This window comes from Oncorhynchus clarkii, chromosome 2 (genome assembly GCF_045791955.1).
Source record: "Oncorhynchus clarkii lewisi isolate Uvic-CL-2024 chromosome 2, UVic_Ocla_1.0, whole genome shotgun sequence".
NCBI classification, from domain to species: domain Eukaryota; kingdom Metazoa; phylum Chordata; class Actinopteri; order Salmoniformes; family Salmonidae; genus Oncorhynchus; species Oncorhynchus clarkii.
The window spans coordinates 82120482-82141823 of NC_092148.1; the positions used below are offsets into that span (position 1 = coordinate 82120482).

A 21342-nucleotide genomic window follows, 5' to 3' on the forward strand; every position below is an offset into this window, starting at 1 on the left:
CAGACACACACACACACACACACCATCCTGCTGCAGACACACACACACACACACACGCACACACACACACCATCCTGCTGCAGACACACACACACACACACACACACACACACCATCCTGCTGCAGACACACACACACACACACACCATCCTGCTGCAGACACACACACACACCATCCTGCTGCAGACACACACACACCATCCTGCTACACACACACCATCCTGCTACACACACACACACACACACACACACACACACACACACACACACCATCCTGCTACACCCACACACACACACACCATCCTGCTACACACACACACACACACACCATCCTGCTACACACACACACACACACACACACCATCCTGCTACACACACACACACGCACACACCATCCTGCTACACACACACACACGCACACACCATCCTGCTACACACACACACACACACACACCATCCTGCTACACACACACACACACACACACACACACCATCCTGCTACACACACACACACACACACACACACACACACACACACCATCCTGCTATACACACACACACACACACACACACACCATCCTGCTACACACACACACACACACACACCATCCTGCTACACACACACACACACACACACACACACCATCCTGCTACACACACACACACACACACACACACACCATCCTGCTATACACACACACACACACACACACACACCATCCTGCTACACACACACACACACACCATCCTGCTACACACACACACACACACACACACACCATCCTGCTACACACACACACACACACCATCCTGCTACACACACACACACACACCATCCTGCTACACACACACACACACACACACACCATCCTGCTACACACACACACACACACCATCCTGCTACACACACACACACACACCCTCCGGCTACACACACACACACACACACACACACACACACCATCCTGCTACACACACACACACACACCATCCTGCTACACACACACACACACACCATCCTGCTACACACACACACACACACACACACACACACCATCCTGCTACACACACACACACACACACCATCCTGCTACACACACACACACACACCATCCTGCTACACACACACACACACACACACACACACACACACACACACACACACACACACACACACACACACACACACACACACACATCCTGCTACACACACACACCATCCTGCTACACACACACACACACACACCATCCTACTACACACACACACACACACACACACACCATCCTGCTACACACACACACACACACCATCCTGCTACACACACACACACACACACACACACACCATCCTGCTACACACACACACACACACACACCATCCTGCCACACACACACACACACACACCATCCTGCTACACACACACACACACACACACCATCCTGCCACACACACACACACACACCATCCTGCTACACACACACACACACACACACACACCATCCTGCTACACACACACACACACACACACACCATCCTGCTACACACACACACACACACACACACACACACACCATCCTACTACACACACACACACACACACACACACACACACACACCATCCTACTACACACACACACACACACACACACCATCCTGCTACACACACACACACACACACACACACACACACACACCATCCTGCTACACACACACACACACCATCCTGCTACACACACACACACACCATCCTGCTGCAGACACACACACCACACACACACACACACACACACCATCCTGCTGCAGACACACACACACACACACACACACACACCATCCTGCTGCAGACACACACACACACACACACACACACACACACACACACACCATCCTTCTGCAGACACACACACACACACACACACACCATCCTGCTGCAGACACACACACACACACACACACACCATCCTGCTGCACACACACACACACACACACACACACACACCATCCTGCTGCACACACACACACACACACCATCCTGCTGCACACACACACACACACACCATCCTGCTGCAGACACACACACACACACCATCCTGCTACACACACACACACACACACACCATCCTGCCACGCACACACACACACACCATCCTGCCACACACACACACACACACACACACCATCCTGCTACACACACACACACACACACACACACCATCCTGCTATACACACACACACACCATCCTGCTACACACACACACACACACACACACACACACACCATCCTGCTACACACACACACACACACACACACACACACACACACACACCATCCTGCTGCAGACACACACACCACACACACACACACCATCCTGCTGCAGACACACACACACACACACACACACACCATCCTGCTGCAGACACACACACACACACACCATCCTGCTGCAGACACACACACACACACACACACCATCCTGCTGCACACACACAAACACACACACACCATCCTGCTGCACACACACACACACACACACCATCCTGCTGCACACACACACACACACACACACCATCCTGCTGCACACACACACACACACACACACACACCATCCTGCTGCACACACACACACACACACACACCATCCTGCTGCAGACACACACACCATCCTGCTGCAGACACACACACACACACACACACACACCATCCTGCTGCAGACACACACACACACACACCATCCTGCTGCAGACACACACACACACACACCATCCTGCTGCAGACACACACACACACACACCATCCTGCTGCAGACACACACACACCATCCTGCTGCAGACACACACATACCATCCTGCTACACACACACCATCCTGCTACACACACACACACACCATCCTGCTATACACACACACACAACACACACACACACACCATCCTGCTACACACACACACACACACACACACACACACCATCCTGCTACACACACACACACACACCATCCTGCTGCACACACACACACACACCATCCTGCTGCACACACACACACACACACCATCCTGCTGCACACACACACACACACACACACACACCATCCTGCTACACACACACACACACACACCATCCTGCTACACACACACACACACACACACACACACACACACACCATCCTGCTACACACACACACACACACACACCATCCTGCTACACACACACACACCATCCTGCTACACACACACACACACACACACACACACACACACACACACCATCCTGCTACACACACACACACACACACCATCCTGCTACACACACACACACACACACCATCCTGCTACACACACACACACACACACACACACCATCCTGCTACACACACACACACACCATCCTGCTACACACACACACACACACACACACACACACCATCCTGCTACACACACACACACACACACACACACCATCCTGCTACACACACACACACACACACACACACACACACACCATCCTGCTGCAGACACACACACACACACACACACACACCATCCTGCTGCAGACACACACACACACACACACACACCATCCTGCTACACACACACACACACACCATCCTGCTACACACACACACACACACCATCCTGCCACACACACACACACACACCATCCTGCTGCAGACACACACACACACACACACCATCCTGCTACACACACACACACACACACACACACCATCCTGCTACACACACACACACACACACACACACACACACACACACACACACACCATCCTGCTACACACACACACACACACACACACCATCCTGCTACACACACACACACACACACACACCATCCTGCTACACACACACACACACCCACACACACACACACACACACACCATCCTGCTACACACACACACACACACACACCATCCTGCTACACACACACACACACCATCCTGCTACACACACACACACACACACACACACACCATCCTGCTACACACACACACACACACCATCCTGCTACACACACACACACACACACACACACACACACACACCATCCTGCTGCAGACACACACACACACACACACACACCATCCTGCTGCAGACACACACACACACACACACACACCATCCTGCTACACACACACACACACACCATCCTGCTACACACACACACACACACCATCCTGCTGCAGACACACACACACACACACACCATCCTGCTGCAGACACACACACACACACCATCCTGCTACACACACACACACACACCATCCTGCTACACACACACACACACACCATCCTGCTGCAGACACACACACACACACACACCATCCTGCTGCAGACACACACACACACACACACCATCCTGCTACACACACACACACACACACACACCATCCTGCTACACACACACACACACACACACACCATCCTGCTACACACACACACACACACACACACACCATCCTGCTACACACACACACACACCCACACCATCCTGCTGCAGACACACACACACACACCATCCTGCTACACACACACACACACACACACCATTCTGCTACACACACACACCATCCTGCTACACACACACACACACACACACACCATCCTGCTACACACACACACACACACACACCATCCTGCTACACACACACACACACCATCCTGCTACACACACACACACACCATCCAGCTACACACACACACACACACACACCATCCTGCTACACACACACACACACACACACACACCATCCTGCTACACACACACACACACACCATCCTGCTACACACACACACACACACACCATCCTGCTACACACACACACACACACACACCATCCTGCTACACACACACACACACACACACACCATCCTGCTACACACACACACACACACACACCATCCTGCTACACACACACACACACACACACACCATCCTGCTACACACACACACACACACCATCCTGCTACACACACACACACACACACACACACACACCATCCTGCTACACACACACACACACACACACATTCCTGCTACACACACACACACACACACACCATCCTGCTACACACACACACACACACACACACACACACACACCATCCTGCTACACACACACACACACACACACCATCCTGCTACACACACACACACACACACACCATCCTGCTACACACACACACACACACACACCATCCTGCTACACACACACACACACACACACCATCCTGCTACACACACACACACACACACACCATCCTGCTACACACACACACACACACACCAACCATCCTGCTACACACACACACACACACACACACCATCCTGCTACACACACACACACACACACACACACACACACACCATCCTGCTATACACACACACACACACACACACACACACACACACCATTCTGCTGCAGACACACACACACACACACACACACACACACACACACCATTCTGCTGCAGACACACACACACACACACACACACACACACACACACACACCATCCTGCTGCACACACACACACACACACACACACCATCCTGCTGCACACACACACACACACACACACACCATCCTGCTGCACACACACACACACACACACCATCCTGCTGCAGACACACACACACACACACCATCCTGCTGCAGACACACACACACACACACACACACACACACACACACACCATCCTGCTGCAGACACACACACACACACCATCCTGCTGCAGACACACACACACACACACCATTCTGCTACACACACACCATCCTGCTACACACACACACACACACACACACCATCCTGCTATACACACACACACACACACACACACACACACCATCCTGCTACACACACACACACACACACACACACACACACACACACCATCCTGCTACACACACACACACACACACACACACACACACACCATCCTGCTACACACACACACACACACACACCATCCTGCTACACACACACACACACACACACGCCATCCTGCTACACACACACACACACCATCCTGCTACACACACACACACACACACACACCATCCTGACACACACACACACACACACACACCATCCTGCTACACACACACACACACACACCATCCTGCTACACACACACACACACACCGTCCTGCTACACACACACACGCACACACACCGTCCTGCTACACACACACACACACACACACACACCGTCCTGCTACACACACACACCATCCTGCTACACACACACACACCATCCTGCTACACACACACACACACCATCCTGCTACACACACACACACACACACACACACCATCCTGCTACACACACACACACACACACACACACACACCATCCTGCTACACACACACACACACACACACACACACACACACACACACCATCCTGCTACACACACACACACACACACCATCCTACTACACACACCATCCTGCTACACAGGATGGTGTGTGTGTGTGTGTGTGTGTAGCAGGATGGTGTGTGTGTGTGTGTGTGTGTGTGTAGCAGGATGGTGTGTGTGTGTGTGTAGCAGGATGGTGTGTGTGTGTGTGTAGCAGGATGGTGTGTGTGTGTAGCAGGACGGTGTGTGTGTGTGTGTGTGTGTAGCAGGACGGTGTGTGTAGCAGGACGGTGTGTGTGCACACACATCCTGCTGCAGACACACACACACACACACACACACACACCATCCTGCTGCAGACACACACACACACACACACACACACCATCCTGCTGCAGACACACACACACACACACCATCCTGCTGCAGTGACACACACACACACACACACCATCCTGCTGCAGACACACACACACACACACACACACACCATCCTGCTGCAGACACACACACACACACACACCATCCTGCTGCAGTGACACACACACACACACACACACCATCCTGCTGCAGTAACACACACACACACACACACACCATCCTGCTGCAGAGACACACACACACACACACCATCCTGCTGCAGAGACACACACACACACACACCATCCTGCTGCAGAGACACACACACACACACACACACCATCCTGCTGCAGAGACACACACACACACACACACCATCCTGCTGCAGAGACACACACACACACACCATCCTGCTGCAGACACACACACACACACACACACACCATCCTGCTGCAGACACACACACACACACACACACCATCCTGCTGCAGACACACACACACACACACCATCCTGCTGCAGTGACACACACACACACACCATCCTGCTACACACACACACACCATCCTGCTACACACACACACACACACACACACACACACACACACACACACACACACACACACACACACCATCCTGCTACACACACACACACACACCATCCTGCTACACACACACACACACACACACACACCATCCTGCTACACACACACACACACACACACACACACACACACACACACACACACACACACCATCCTGCTACACACACACACACACCATCCTGCTACACACACACACACACCATCCTGCTACACACACACACACCATCCTGCCACACACACACCATCCTGCTACACACACACACACACACACCATCCTGCCACACACACACCCACCATCCTGCTACACACACACACACACACACACACACACACACACCATCCTGCTGCAGACACACACACACACACACACACCATCATGCTGCAGACACACACACACACACACACACCATCATGCGGCAGACACACACACACACACACACACACCATCCTGCTGCAGACACACACACACACCATCCTGCTGCAGACACACACACGCACCATCCTGCTGCAGACAGACACACACACACACACACACACACACCATCCTGCTGCAGACACACACACACACACACACACACCATCCTGCTGCAGACACACACACACACACACACCATCCTGCTGCAAACACACACACACACACACACCATCCTGCTGCAGACACACACACACACACACCATCCTGCTGCAGACACACACACACACACACACACACCATCCTGCTGCAGACACACACACACACACACCATCCTGCTGCAGACACACACACACACACCATCATGCTGCAGACACACACACACACACACACACACCATCCTGCTGCAGACACACACACACACACACCATCCTGCTGCAGACACACACACACACACACACACACACACACACCATCCTGCTGCAGACACACACACACACACACACACCATCCTGCTGCAGACACACACACACACACCATCCTGCTGCAGACACACACACACCATCCTGCTGCAGACACACACACACACACCATCCTGCTACACACACACACACACACACCATCCTGCTACACACACACACACACACCATCCTGCTACACACACACACACACACACACACACCATCCTGCTACACACACACACACACCATCCTGCTACACACACACACACACCATCCTGCTACACACACACACACACACCATCCTGCTACACACACACCATCCTGCTACACACACACCATCCTGCTGCAGACACACACACACACACACACACCATCCTGCTGCAGACACACACACACACACACACACACACACACACACACCATCCTGCTACACCAACACACACACACACCATCCTGCTACACACACACCATCCTGCTACACACACACCATCCTGCTACACACACACACACACACACACACACACACACACACACACACACACACACACACACACACACACCATCCTGCTGCAGGTGAAGACAGAGGCCAACTGTTACTCTTTACAATGTGTGTTCTATGGGCCTCCAGAGCAATGCGTCAGTGAACCTGTCCAACAACCAGGGGAACACGGCCCTGCATGAGGCTGTGAGGGGAGGTCACCTGGCTCTGGTGGAACTGTTACTGCAGGCTGGAGCCCTGGTCCACATGAGGAACCGGAGACAGAGGACAGCACTGGATTGTGGCAAGGAGACTGGGGGCAAGGTGAGAATAGAACAGCTACTGTATGTTCAGTAGCAGATCCGAGAGGGAGAGAATAATTTATTAAATGTATCTACAGAACACTGAGATCCTGAGGATTCTTCAGAAGGCTTCTGGACTCTCCCCTGATGCTGAACCAATCAAACTGCTCTCTGTGCCCAAGGGGTCTTTGGGTAAGAGAGACAGTATTGACACCAGCCACTTTTTCCTTGACCTGCTAGAGGGTAACAGTAGAGATGTGCCACAACCAACACAGTGACAAGTCTTAGCCACAGTTTGAAGATGGTGACGATCTTCCGATGTCTCTATCTTATGCCACAGAATGCATTCCCGTGGTATGCTAGTGTCTAACTCTTTTCTCCCAATCACAGCCCATTCATTTGTCCAGAGGTTCAAGCTCCATCAGCATAATACCAATGGAAGATGTCAGAAGCTGGCCCAGTCAATCAACAGGTTGGTCTCATGGAAAGGATGACTTGTGTCTCCTAGTGGAATATTTTCACTTGAGTTTGCGAAACGTATTAGATGACCATGTGGAGTTTGTAGTTTAGTTAGATGTCAAATGTTTTCTAGAAAGTATAGAGAAATGTTTTAAGCAGAGTCAACAAAGAGGTCTACAATACAACTTTTGTCATAAACTTACATTTTTTAAGGAACTGCACTGAAACATAGCAGTTCCTTTTTTAAAAGGTAAGTTTATTAAAAGGGATGATGTTTGCAGAGTTCAGCAGATGAAGAAAGGTCTTCCCAGGGACACCAGTGTGCCTTCCATCAACTCACCCACTGCCCAGAGGAGGAAGCTGAGGCGGGGGGTGACCCTGGAGAGCAGTGGGCCTTTCAGCATCTGCTCCAGCCCAGAGGGAAGCCCCCCGCCTGGGTACCACAGGGACAGCGAGAGGGTCCTGAGCCACTGTCACACCGTGGACACAGAGCACCCCCCATTCCCTCAGTGGGCCCGGGACCTGAGACACACAGGAGAGGTTAAGGTGGACACACATGTAGCCGAAGACCCTTCAGACACTCCCGGTGAGCCTGACATACACACACCTGACGTATCAAGTACACAGCTGATGGCCGTTCAAATACACACGCACAGCCAACGACCCCTCTAATACCCTACAAACAACCAGCAGCGACCCGTTACACACACCTAGCCAAGTCAATGAAGGAGACAAAGACCGAGAAGGACATGAAAAAGATGTCCTCACCAGATACAGATTTACAGTGGAAAAGATGCTGTCCAGAGGCTGGGAGCCGACCCAAAGAGCTGGTAGAAGACCTGGTGGATAAATGGAGATCCTTTAAGGAACGTATGGTTGAGGCAGACCCCAGACGGGAGAACTTGCACCAAGTGGGTTAACCAGAGATGAGTGGAGCCTAGTTCTAGTTACAGAAAGAGGACTTCTATACTGACTGTTATTGAAAGCACTTTTTCACCTTGCCTTCAGGAAAAAGGGTAACAAATCATGTTAATTCAACTTCATGCGAATGTCATTTCTGTTTTAGTACATTTTTTATTTGGTTGCTCACTCTTTTCTTAAAGAGAGTAAATAGAACGTTCTAACAGTGACATTATAGCATATCACGATGAAGAAAGTTGGTTTACTTGATAGGATCATCTGCATCTATGCTCCTCTTGCATCTGACAGGGTTTTATTTCAACATGTACAATCAGGGCTCTGTTTTTATTCCTAACAATTTAGTTTTTTTATTACACTTCTCAGGTTTGGATATCATTTTTAATTGACTGCGTTAGTTATTCCCTTTTTAGAAAAACCATCAATTCCCCTTTTCAACCCATCTATAACACATGACCTTCCTGGTGTGACATCTAAATGACTATGCACAGTAAGGCCACACTTGTATCCCACTGAATGTCACACACAGTTTTCTTGGTTGCTCTGTAGATAGAGGGAGCAATGTATATACATCTATATACAGTGAGTAGCTCAATTTGTTGACGCCAGAAATTGTACTGTAGTTGTGTTACTATATTCTCAAATGCAGTACAACTGCCATAGACATTAACTATCATCTTTACTGTATTCTGATGTAACACATGCCATGGAAATGGGTACATGTAAAAACAACAATATATTGCAAAAAGTGCTTATTTATCATTCAGCAGAAAACTCTGTTTCACCTCTATGGCAGTTAATCCTGCCAAGCAAGACCATATAGGACCCAACCGATGCTATCGGGAGTTTGCACTTTACTCCTATCATTTTGTTTTCTGTCAACAACACTCTGAAATGTCTGTAGCTCTTTTTGAATTGACATTATTTTAAATGATCATTTTCCAGCACATACAGTATATTTAACACAAAAGACTAGCATCAATCAGCGTACGGATGAAATAAAAATACAAGGTGACCGTTTTGTTATATGCATTAGTAGTTATCCACTCCAATTTCAATATTAATTTATGTACTAAAGTATTTTATTTTGAATGTTGAGGCAGTGAACAATAAATAAACCCATGATCTATTGTCATTTGGTCTGTTCTTTGCAGGTGTGGGCCAGTTATTAAAAAAATACATTTGTGCTTTAGGATCTATATGCTTGGTAAGTTTTTAATGTTATGACTTTTATACTGTTAAAATATTTTAAAGGGTCATTCTAGACTTGGTATGTACATTTTGGAGTGATACATTATATGTACCCATTTGATTCTTCAATAAAATGCCTCATGAGCTTAGTTCAATTGTGTTGCCCCATCAGAACCCAAAGTACAAATATTGTAGTTAAACAAGGTTATAAACAAACACTATACACTACAGTATATAGGGGCGCGGAGGACGCTTTGTTAATGTTTCAACTGCTGATTGTGCTTTAAGGATGCCCATTCTACTCATTTGAATGTTATGGTATCCACCACTAGATGGCGGTGTTTGTCCTTCAATGAGATTGGCCTTCCTCCACTTGTGATCCAACAGCGATCCAGTGAGACGAGGGCCCTAGGTGCCACCAGGAGAGTGAGCAAGCAGAGACAACAGCTGAGCCTCTGTCTAATAATGTTGCTTTCTGCTGTGGCACCAGGGAGTCCATACTGCCCTGATAGGTCATGTATGTCACTGTCAACATGGTGTTCATGTCATCCAGGCAGACCCTGGGCGTTCTCTCTGCATGGTCCTCACAGAAGCTTACTCTGTGGCCGTCTGCTTAGGGGACATATGGGAGTCAAGAAGTACACTACTTTGGGGCAGGTGCCATTATGAGCTCCAGCCTCCCGGCTCACATCAGGGGACAGTTATGAGTGCAATGTGTCTTCCACAGAGCGGGAGAATACTCCTGGACTACTACAAAATGTTGCTTGTGAGCAGCTACTTTACCTAGACCATATTCCGTGAGGAATGCAGTAAGTGGGTTTTGCTTGGGTGTCTGTGGCTGCTGCATCTTTTTAGTGGCACTAGAGGGCACTTCAGGCAAAGTTACGGCTACAGTCGTTATACCAGGGTTTCCCAAACCATGGAGGACCCAGGACCAAGTTCGGGGAACATATGCATATATATATATATATATGTGTCTGTCTACCCTCCTGGAAAGCTACTGGGTGTGCAGGCTTTGGTTCCAACCTTAATCTAACACACTCGATTGGGTTAAACAATGTAAAATGTGAGGATGACTCACGAGGTCATTAAATGTAAAGCACTTTGAAACGTTGCTCTATTGAAATGCAAGCCTTACACATGGATTGTATTTATTTAATTTTTCATATGAAAGGTACTGTATGTGCTTAATGTGGGAAGACACTGCTTGTATCGAGGCACAACATTACCTCAGCCCTCAAAGACCAGAGACTGGGCCGTTCAACACAAAGATCTGCGTCTGAAAACCAACACTGAGACCAGCTGCTTTTATAGAGGTCCTGGAGCGAGGGAGTAGAGAAGGGGAGAAGAGGGTGAAGGGACTGCATGGCAGGGGGCTAGGTGATATCAGATCCTAACATCTGGTAGTCCTAGGGGTTATCCCATGCAGAGTGGACCTCACACTGGTTGAGAATGCCCCAGCAGCGTCTACACCTGTTGTTTACGACGCATGTTACGAATACAAATTTGATTGATGTCTGGTGGTGTTTAGCCTCAATGCACAACACAGTTGGGAAAGAGAGACATATGGGCCCTAAAGCCAATCAAACAATTACTTCACTGCAAATGTCAATGTTTGAGTTAACCTACTGAATGCAACTTTGGCAAATTCATACAGTGGACTGCTCCTAAATAATAATTGATAAGGTTGTGTCTTTGGTATGATAAAGTTACAGCACAGATATTCTTTAGATTTTGTAAATAAGGTTTTTTTTTAAAGAAGAAAAAGAGGTCACAGGCCAATAGTTTGAATGGGTGATATGGACCAAGTCAGCAGTAATATTATACTAATATAATCCATAAATTACTGCTTGATAATTTGATGATGTTGTTGTTATTTCTAGTATTTGAACTCCTTTTTGAGACTGTGGTGGATTGGATTTGGCCCATTGGCTTCTATTTGTGTATGTAGCTGGGACCTAGAAGTAATTCTATAAAACTAAATGGGTAGATATCCTGCACTATTAAAAAAAGGTCATATTTTGCCATCATGAAAAATGTATCCATACACTGTCAATTTGAGTTTAAACAAACAGCATTTATATTTCTTATGACCTTTGTGTAACCTGAGCTTTTACTGAATCCAAGACAACAGAAACATGAAAATGTCCAAATGTTTTTATAATCTTTTAACGTTTTGAGTAAGATGGTGTGTCTCAGACTATAGAACGTCTCAGGAAACGTTTAAACGTCCATTGACACAATGTATTGATGTTTCATACACACTTTCTCTGTTAGTTATCCGTTTAAAAAAGGACTTCAATATCAAGAGACTTGAGAAAAATAGCCTATGCAGAAAGTCACGAAAAATCACTGCAACACAGAAAACATGGAATTGCTTTAAATACCTTAGGGATTTTTACATACCCTTTTAAGTCATTGTGCACTAAGTGCGCTGAGTTTAGTACACTGTGATACGCTTTTCTTACTCTTCTCTGCATGTTTTGTTGCTGTTTGGCTCTTCGAATTCCAGGATCAAGAGAAATCCCCTCCTTCAGGATAACATTTTCGAACGTACACACTTAATTCCTTCAAGATGGCCTTGGAAAATGTAAGCTTCTTAACTGTTAATATTTTCGAAACGCAGATAGGCCTGGTTTACGAGGAATATTTTTGTGCTGTGATCATATTTAATTTCCTCCCTGCTCAACTTTAAAATAAATAAAAATAAAAACAGATATGGGGATTAGGCCTACATTTTCCACAGTTGCTTCGTGTAATTGTTACCAAAATCTAGCCTGGCTACATGCAGGGGGAATTTTGAGAATGATTTATCCTTATTGAAATGCATATATATTACTTATTGGAATGGTGCTGTGATAATGCAGTTAATACAATAATGCATTGTTTTTTAATCCAATACTTTTGCCGCATTGGCAACTTTCTGTGTGTAGTTATGTGCATAACATGGCTGTGGTTATTTGACAAGGCACAGATGTCAAACATTGCATCCATGCTATGAAATTAACTTGATAAAAAATAAGATATTGTTTGCATAATGAACGACCAAAGTTAAATATAAATGACAAAGTAACACGCTTTTCTTCTCAGAAAGACTTCAATAAAACTCTTCTTTAATGATTAAATATTCACCACGCGTTTTGACAAAGGAATGCACTTTACTTTCTTCAGATATTAAACATTATCCTTTAAAAAATGCAAAATGTAATAATTCAATATTCATATTCCTAAATAATCGTTTGTTGCCTTTTTAGGGACTCACAAGAATACTAATTTTCAATGTTTCCTTTTCCACACTGAAAATATCCTTTATTTTCCCAGTTCGATAATAAATAAATGTTTATATAGAGCCTATAGCTTACCAAATAACACACAGGCTACTAAACATGTGTCATACCTTTCTTAAGTTCATATCTCAAGTCTTTACAAAGATCTATCTGTGTTTGGCTCCTGGCTTTGCTATCTCTTGCCAGTGCCTCGGCTCTGTGTAACATAGTTTGATGTAATCCATTTAAATGTGTCGCTGACCCCACGTTGGATCCGGGGCTGTGCAGCTGTCCAAAAGCGCCATGATAGTTTGAGTAACCCTGGAAAAAGGGAGATGTATAATAGACATGTCTTGAAAGTGCTGCGCTGTGAGGGAAATGATTCTGAGCAGCGGCTCGCGGTGGAGATGACACACTGGCCGGAATCTCTGTGCGCAATTGTCGGGACACGTTCTGGGCACCATCGCTACATCCTTTACATTTGTCCGAAGAAGTTGCAATCTCCGCCAGCGACCACAGTTTAGGTTTTGGGGCTGGAAGGGGCGAGTCAATCACTGACGTGGCATTGCTGGAGTTGCCTGTGTCATTACGCCTCGGTGCAGGTGGACTTGTCGTGTCCGCCGAGTCTGAATCCCTCTCCGCTCCAAGGTGCACGTTTTGAGGAGATGCTGTGGTAGTGGGTCCCAGCATCTCGGGCACTCTCCTGTCCCCGTGGTCCTTTAAATCCGGATCAGTTAAGACAGGTTCCATATCATTGCTGCTATTGTCCTCTTTCTCACGGGAGATTCCCACTGGATGTGGATGATGTCCATCTGCAAGAAGATGGAATAAATTAGACCAAATCGTTCCAAGGATTACCGTAATCACCCTTTCAAGGTCGAACGAAAGCAACAGCAAGCCTATGCAATGAATTACATGGAAATAGGACAACATTTTTGTTTTTACAACTTTTGAAAACAATTAAATGCCTGAAATAAAATACATTTTAGGCCTATTGCAACTTATAAACGTTATTGAAAAAAAATATTAAACTAACCTTCATTTTTCAACCCAATTTCTGCTCTGGGCTTGAGTGGCTCGTCGTCGTCGTCATTCTTCTCCAGGTCAATGTTGTCATCCTCTTCCTCATCCTCACTTCTATTCCTCGGGTTCCACGTCATTTTGTTCTCTTTCTTCAAACGTCTTCTGGCGTTAGCGAACCAGGTGGACACTTGGGTAAGGGTCATCTTGGTGATGATTGCCAGCATGATCTTCTCGCCCTTGGTGGGGTAAGGGTTTTTGCGATGTTCATTGAGCCACGCTTTGAGAGTGGAAGTCGCATCCCGAGTAGCATTTTTCCTGTATGCAGGGTCGCCATATGGATAGGGGCCCAATGCACCACCAAACGGGTGATATTCCAAAGAGCCAGTGATACCGGCGGAAGGATCATACGCGGAACCCTAGAAAGCCAATAGACAGACAATGTATAATCATCTATTTCAAGATTGACTGCACAAGACTGGCAAGCCTAAAATACGATATTCGTAATTTCCAGATCTTAAATTTCCAATTCTATTGGAAATTCTATTTCCAATAGAATTCTATTGATTTAGAGATACATTTAGAGATAAAAATGGATGTATATTCTAGGCCTTTACATTTAGGCACAGTATATTCACAATTTATGACAGATTAAATATTGGACACTATTTTAACTCAAAATTCTATATTTTCTTTTGCAAAGTTTAGCAAATAATTGTGACTAATCATTGCATAACTTATTATAAATTACTTAAAGCTTTTATTAGGAAGCTTTTATAAATATTTATTAAACATTATAGTCTACTCCTTGCATCAGAAGGCTACACTTCAGCCTACTCGTTCCAAAATCTGGATACAAATAGGCCTTTTCAAGGAAACGAACGGCATTTTTGTTTTTACAAAGTGCCTAATTAATTATTAAACTGTACAGTATTCACTCACCACAAACGAGTTCATTGCCGCCCTCTGCTCTCCGCTGTACTGAAGGTAAGAGTTGAAGCCTGGCGACGTGCCATTGAACGCCGGTGATCCCGCGTACGGCGCGAAGGCTGAGCCTGTAGACGGCCGGCCCATTTCATCTGTCCTCGGTCTTCCTAAAATCACACTGGAACTGAACGGGGGACAGGAATGGAGAGCCAGAGAAACCGACGGTTGGAAGAGAAAGCCTTGAGGATACGCCATGATGACTGAGTGACCTCCTGAAGTCAGCCACTTAGGGCCACTTTTGAGCTTTCACCTGGTTAGTTGTTCACTCACAAGACTAGCGCATGGAAACACATCTGAAAACAGGCCCTTTCCCTCAATGTTCGCATTTGTGAAATACGTATTCCATTCAATAACATTACGAACTGTTGCGTCGGTTGGTTTGTTGTTGTTTGCTGCAGCAAGTTGTCTGGAAAAGTAGTCTGCATGCAGCCTTCCAGCGGAACACTTTGTCGATGCTCACTACCTGCCAGGCTCTGGTAATTGAGTATTCTGAGGCAAGTGCTCCTCCTGCAAGTGGGAGTCAGCAGAGGAAAAAGGCAACCTCATTCTATAATTGTCAGCTCCACCCCCGTGAATGCGCGCGCGTACACACACACACACACACACACACACACACACACACACACACACACACACACACACACAAACACAAACACTAAGCTATTATTCTGATAGCCTATTATCGAATCAATATTATGTATTACCTGTAGCCTAAGACAAAAAATGATATTCATCTAGGGTCAACTATCGATTAATGATCTTATTAGAAGCACTCCCGTTAAGGAGGCAAACTGCAGTTCAAACAACAACAAAGCATTAACCCCACCACTGATTTGGTAAACAGCTGAGGAATGGGGCCAGAGAAATGTAACCACTCTCATATTCATAGACACCTCTATGGATTCAATGACTGACCGTCCATGATATCAAAAGTTTTAACCTATACAGTGTTTGTTGACATTTCCATTGTTTAGAAACATTGGAGTGAATAGGCTTGCAGTAGCCTACACTGTATTTTAGGTTCTGGTGGAGTAGAAATCAAACAGTTGAATAAGCTCATGAGGAATGTATAAGTCATATTCTTTAGGAATCAATGTGCAGGCCTACAGTATATATCATTCATTTATTTAAAAAATGGATGCAGCCTACCATTCGCAGATTGCCCCTTTAACTGTGATCCCTCACCCTCCCTCAAAATGCACACATTTTTTGTTTGTACTGTTCTTCAGTTGTAACAATTGCAGATATACAGTCACCTCCAAAATTATTGGCACCCTTGATAAAGATGAGCAAAAAAGCCTGTTTAAAATCAATAATACAAATACTGAGCTATATTGTATGCAAAAACAAAATAGGAAAATTTGACTATTTTATGCAAAAACAATTGCTCAGATAAGTATATTTTTGTTTAACAACTATTAAAACAAATTCTCAGAAAGATAGGTGTCAAAATGACTGTCACCCCTGTTTTCATTGCTGAGGCACCCTCACCTTGCGTGGATAACAGCCCTGAGCTTTTTTTTCTCAAATGTTGTATGAGATTGGAGAATGCACTGGGAGGAATATACACCTACACCATTCCTCCATACACAATCTTTCCAGATCCTTGATATCCTTTGGTCTGCACTTATGTACTGCCCTCTTCAATTCAAACCACAGGTTTTTAATGTGTTCTGGAGACTGAGATGGCCATTGCAAGATTTTGATTTTGTGGTCAAATAGCCATTTATTTGTGGATTTTGATCTTGGGGTGCTTGGGGTCATTGCTTTGCTTGCTGGAAGATCCACTGGCGGGCCAAGTTTCAGCCTCCTTGCATAGGGAACCAGGTTTTTGGCTAAAATGGCCGGGTAGGCCTACTTGGTAGAGTTCATGATTTTTTTAAATCACCGTTTGCCTTATGTTGAAATTCCTGAGTGTTTTTTTCCCTCTCCGGCAGCTGAGTCATGAAGGATTTCCTGTATCTTTTTAGTGTCTGGGTGTATTGCTACACCATCCAAAGGGTAATTGATAACTTACATTTTTCCCACCGATCTATCAATAGGTGCCCTTCTTCGCAAGGCATTGGAAACTCTCCCTGGTCTTTGTGGTTTAATCTGTGTTTGAAATTCACTACTCGATTGAGGGACCTTACAGATAATTGTATGTGTGGGGTACAGAGATGGAGTAGTCATTTAGAAATCATGTTAACCACTATTATTGCATACAGAGTGAATCCGTGCAATGTGACTTGATAAGCAACATTTTTACTCCTGAACTTATTTAGGCTTATTGACTCAAGATGTTTCAGCTTTTCATTCTTTATTTATCCTTTATTTCATTCTGTAAACAAAATCCCACTGTGACATTACGTAGATTTTTTATTTGAGTCAGTTAAGAACAAATTCTTATTTTCAATGACGGCCTAGGAACAATGTGTTTGTGCTGCCTTGTTCAGGGCAGAACGACAGACTTGTAACTTGTCAGCTGGGGGATTTGAACTTGCAACCTCTCAGTTACTAGCCCAATGCTCTAACCACTAGGCCACCCTGCCGCCCAGATCAGTAACATACAATTAAAACAAATCTATTTTATATTCAGGCTGTAACCCAACTAAACGTGGAAAAGGTCAAGGGGTGTGAATACGTTCTGAAGGGACTGTATGGTGTCCAAGACAACATTGTCTGTGTCAACAACAAGTTATTTTCTCTGTCTCACATAGACATGTTGGCCTGCCAATGGCAGTGAACAAACGGAGAAGGAGAACTGTCAGGACACAATAGAGGCAACGAGGAAGATAGAGATAGATGCAACACAGAAGAGAGAAAATTAGGAAAAGAGAGAAGGAGGAGAGGAGGAAGAGCATGAAAATAGTCATAAGGTGGCTGGTAGGGAAGAGAGTGAGGATGAGGAAGTGACTGAGAATATTGAGGATGAGGAAATGACAGATTAGTGAGAATGAGCAAGTGACAGTGTACTGAGGATGAGGAAGTGACTGAGAGTAGTGAGTATGAGGAAGTAACAGATTAGTGAGGATGAGGAAGTGACAGAGAGTAGGGAGGATGAGGACTTGACAGAGCGTAGTGTGGATGAGGAAGTGACTGAGCGTCGTGAGGATGAGGAAGTGACTGAGAGAAAGAAAGAGATGGAAAGGGATGTAAAGGAAGTCTGAGTCAAGAATTGAAAGAGAAACCAACATTTCAAAATAGGTGCTAAAAGTCCTACAAGATGACAAAAAAAGTTGTAAAAAAAACAGAAAATAATAAGAGGAACACAAAAAGCGTGAAAAGCAAGAGAAGGAACAGAACGAGAGGGAACAGAAAAAAAATAAAGAAGAAGAGAAGAGGAGAGAAAAGGATATCATTCAAATCTTAGAGGAAGAGAAGAAAAATACAGAAAAGAAGGAGAAAAGTAATTTGGAGGCAAAAAAAGAAAGAACAACTGAGAATGGAGGAAGAAAAGAAGAGGGAGATGGAGAAGGTGCTAGAAAAGCAGAGGAAAGAAAGAGAGAAAGAAGAGGAAAAGGAAGAGATTGGCAGATGAAGGGGAAAGGAGCGTAAAGAAAGAAAATATATTCAAAGAGGAGCAGGTGAAAAGTGAAGAGAAGGAACGTACATAAAACGATTGAAAACAAGAGAAGAAATAGGGAGAAAAAGAAAGAGAAAAAAGTGTAAGTGGGAACAAAAAGAGAGAAACTGGAACTTGCAACGGGGGAAATGGAGGAGGCAATATTGAGAATGTTTTAATAGTTGCTGTGGGTACGACATCGCCGATGCACTTGCTAATAAACTCGCTCACCGAATCAGCGTATTCATCAATGTTGTTGTATGACGCAATGCGGAACATATCCCAATCCACGTGACCGAAGCAATCTTGAAGCGTGGAATCAGATTGGTCGGACCAGCGTTGAACAGACCTGAGTGCGGGAGCTTCCTGTTTTAGTCTCTGTCTATAAGCTGGGAGCAAAAAAAAGGGAGTCGTGGTCAGCTTTTCCGAAAGGAGGGCGGGGGAGGTCCTTATATGCGTCGCGGAAGTTAGAATAACAATGATCCAGGGTTTTACAGGCCCCGGTGGCACAATCGATATGCTGATAGAATTTAGGGAGTCTTGTTTTCAGATTACCCTTGTTAAAATCCCCAGTTACAATTAATGCAGCCTCAGGATATGTGGTTTCCAGTTTACATAGAGTCAAATAAAGTTAGTTCAGGGCCATCGATGTGTCTGCTTGGGGGGGAATATATGCGGCTGTGATTATAATCGAAGAGAATTCTCTTGGTAGATAAAGCGGTCGATATTTGATTGTGAGGAATTCTAAGTCAGGTGAACAGAAGGACTTGAGTTCCTGTATGTTGTTATGATCACACCACGTCTCGTTAATCATAAGACATGCCCCCCCGCCCCTCTTCTTACAAGAGAGATGCTTGTTTCTGTCGGCGCAATGCGTGAAGAAACCAGCTGGCTTTACCAACTCTGATAGCATGTCTCGAGTGAGTCATGTTTCCGTGAAACAAAGTACGTTACATTCT

General features: G+C 46.0%; 2 protein-coding genes across 6 annotated transcripts in view; one reads left to right on the top strand and one right to left on the bottom strand.

Moving 5' to 3' along the window:
• The window catches only part of LOC139374915 (ankyrin repeat domain 27 (VPS9 domain)), a 32899-nt gene extending 21332 nt beyond the window's left edge, over positions 1-11567 (top strand). For 4 of the 5 annotated variants that reach the window (XM_071116151.1, XM_071116169.1, XM_071116160.1 and 1 more), the window contains 4 exons: positions 8847-9020; positions 9097-9190; positions 9389-9470; positions 9739-11510. In XM_071116151.1, the coding sequence (XP_070972252.1) occupies positions 8847-9020; positions 9097-9190; positions 9389-9470; positions 9739-10129 (741 nt within the window). In that variant the 3' untranslated portion in view covers positions 10130-11510. Of the gene's footprint in view, positions 1-8846; positions 9021-9096; positions 9191-9388; positions 9471-9738 lie in introns of all 5 variants that reach the window. The other variant, XM_071116178.1, reaches the window with a different exon arrangement.
• A 3379-nt stretch (positions 11568-14946) lies between these two features.
• LOC139382791 (Iroquois homeobox protein 5a-like) lies at positions 14947-17131 on the bottom strand. Its single transcript, XM_071126949.1, has 3 exons — positions 16795-17131; positions 15869-16271; positions 14947-15644 (listed from the first exon to the last, which is right to left on the bottom strand). The coding sequence occupies exons 1-3, from the start codon at positions 17032-17034 to the stop codon at positions 14947-14949; spliced, it is 1341 nt and encodes a 446-aa protein (XP_070983050.1). The 5' UTR covers positions 17035-17131.
• Between the last annotated feature and the right edge of the window lie 4211 nt (positions 17132-21342).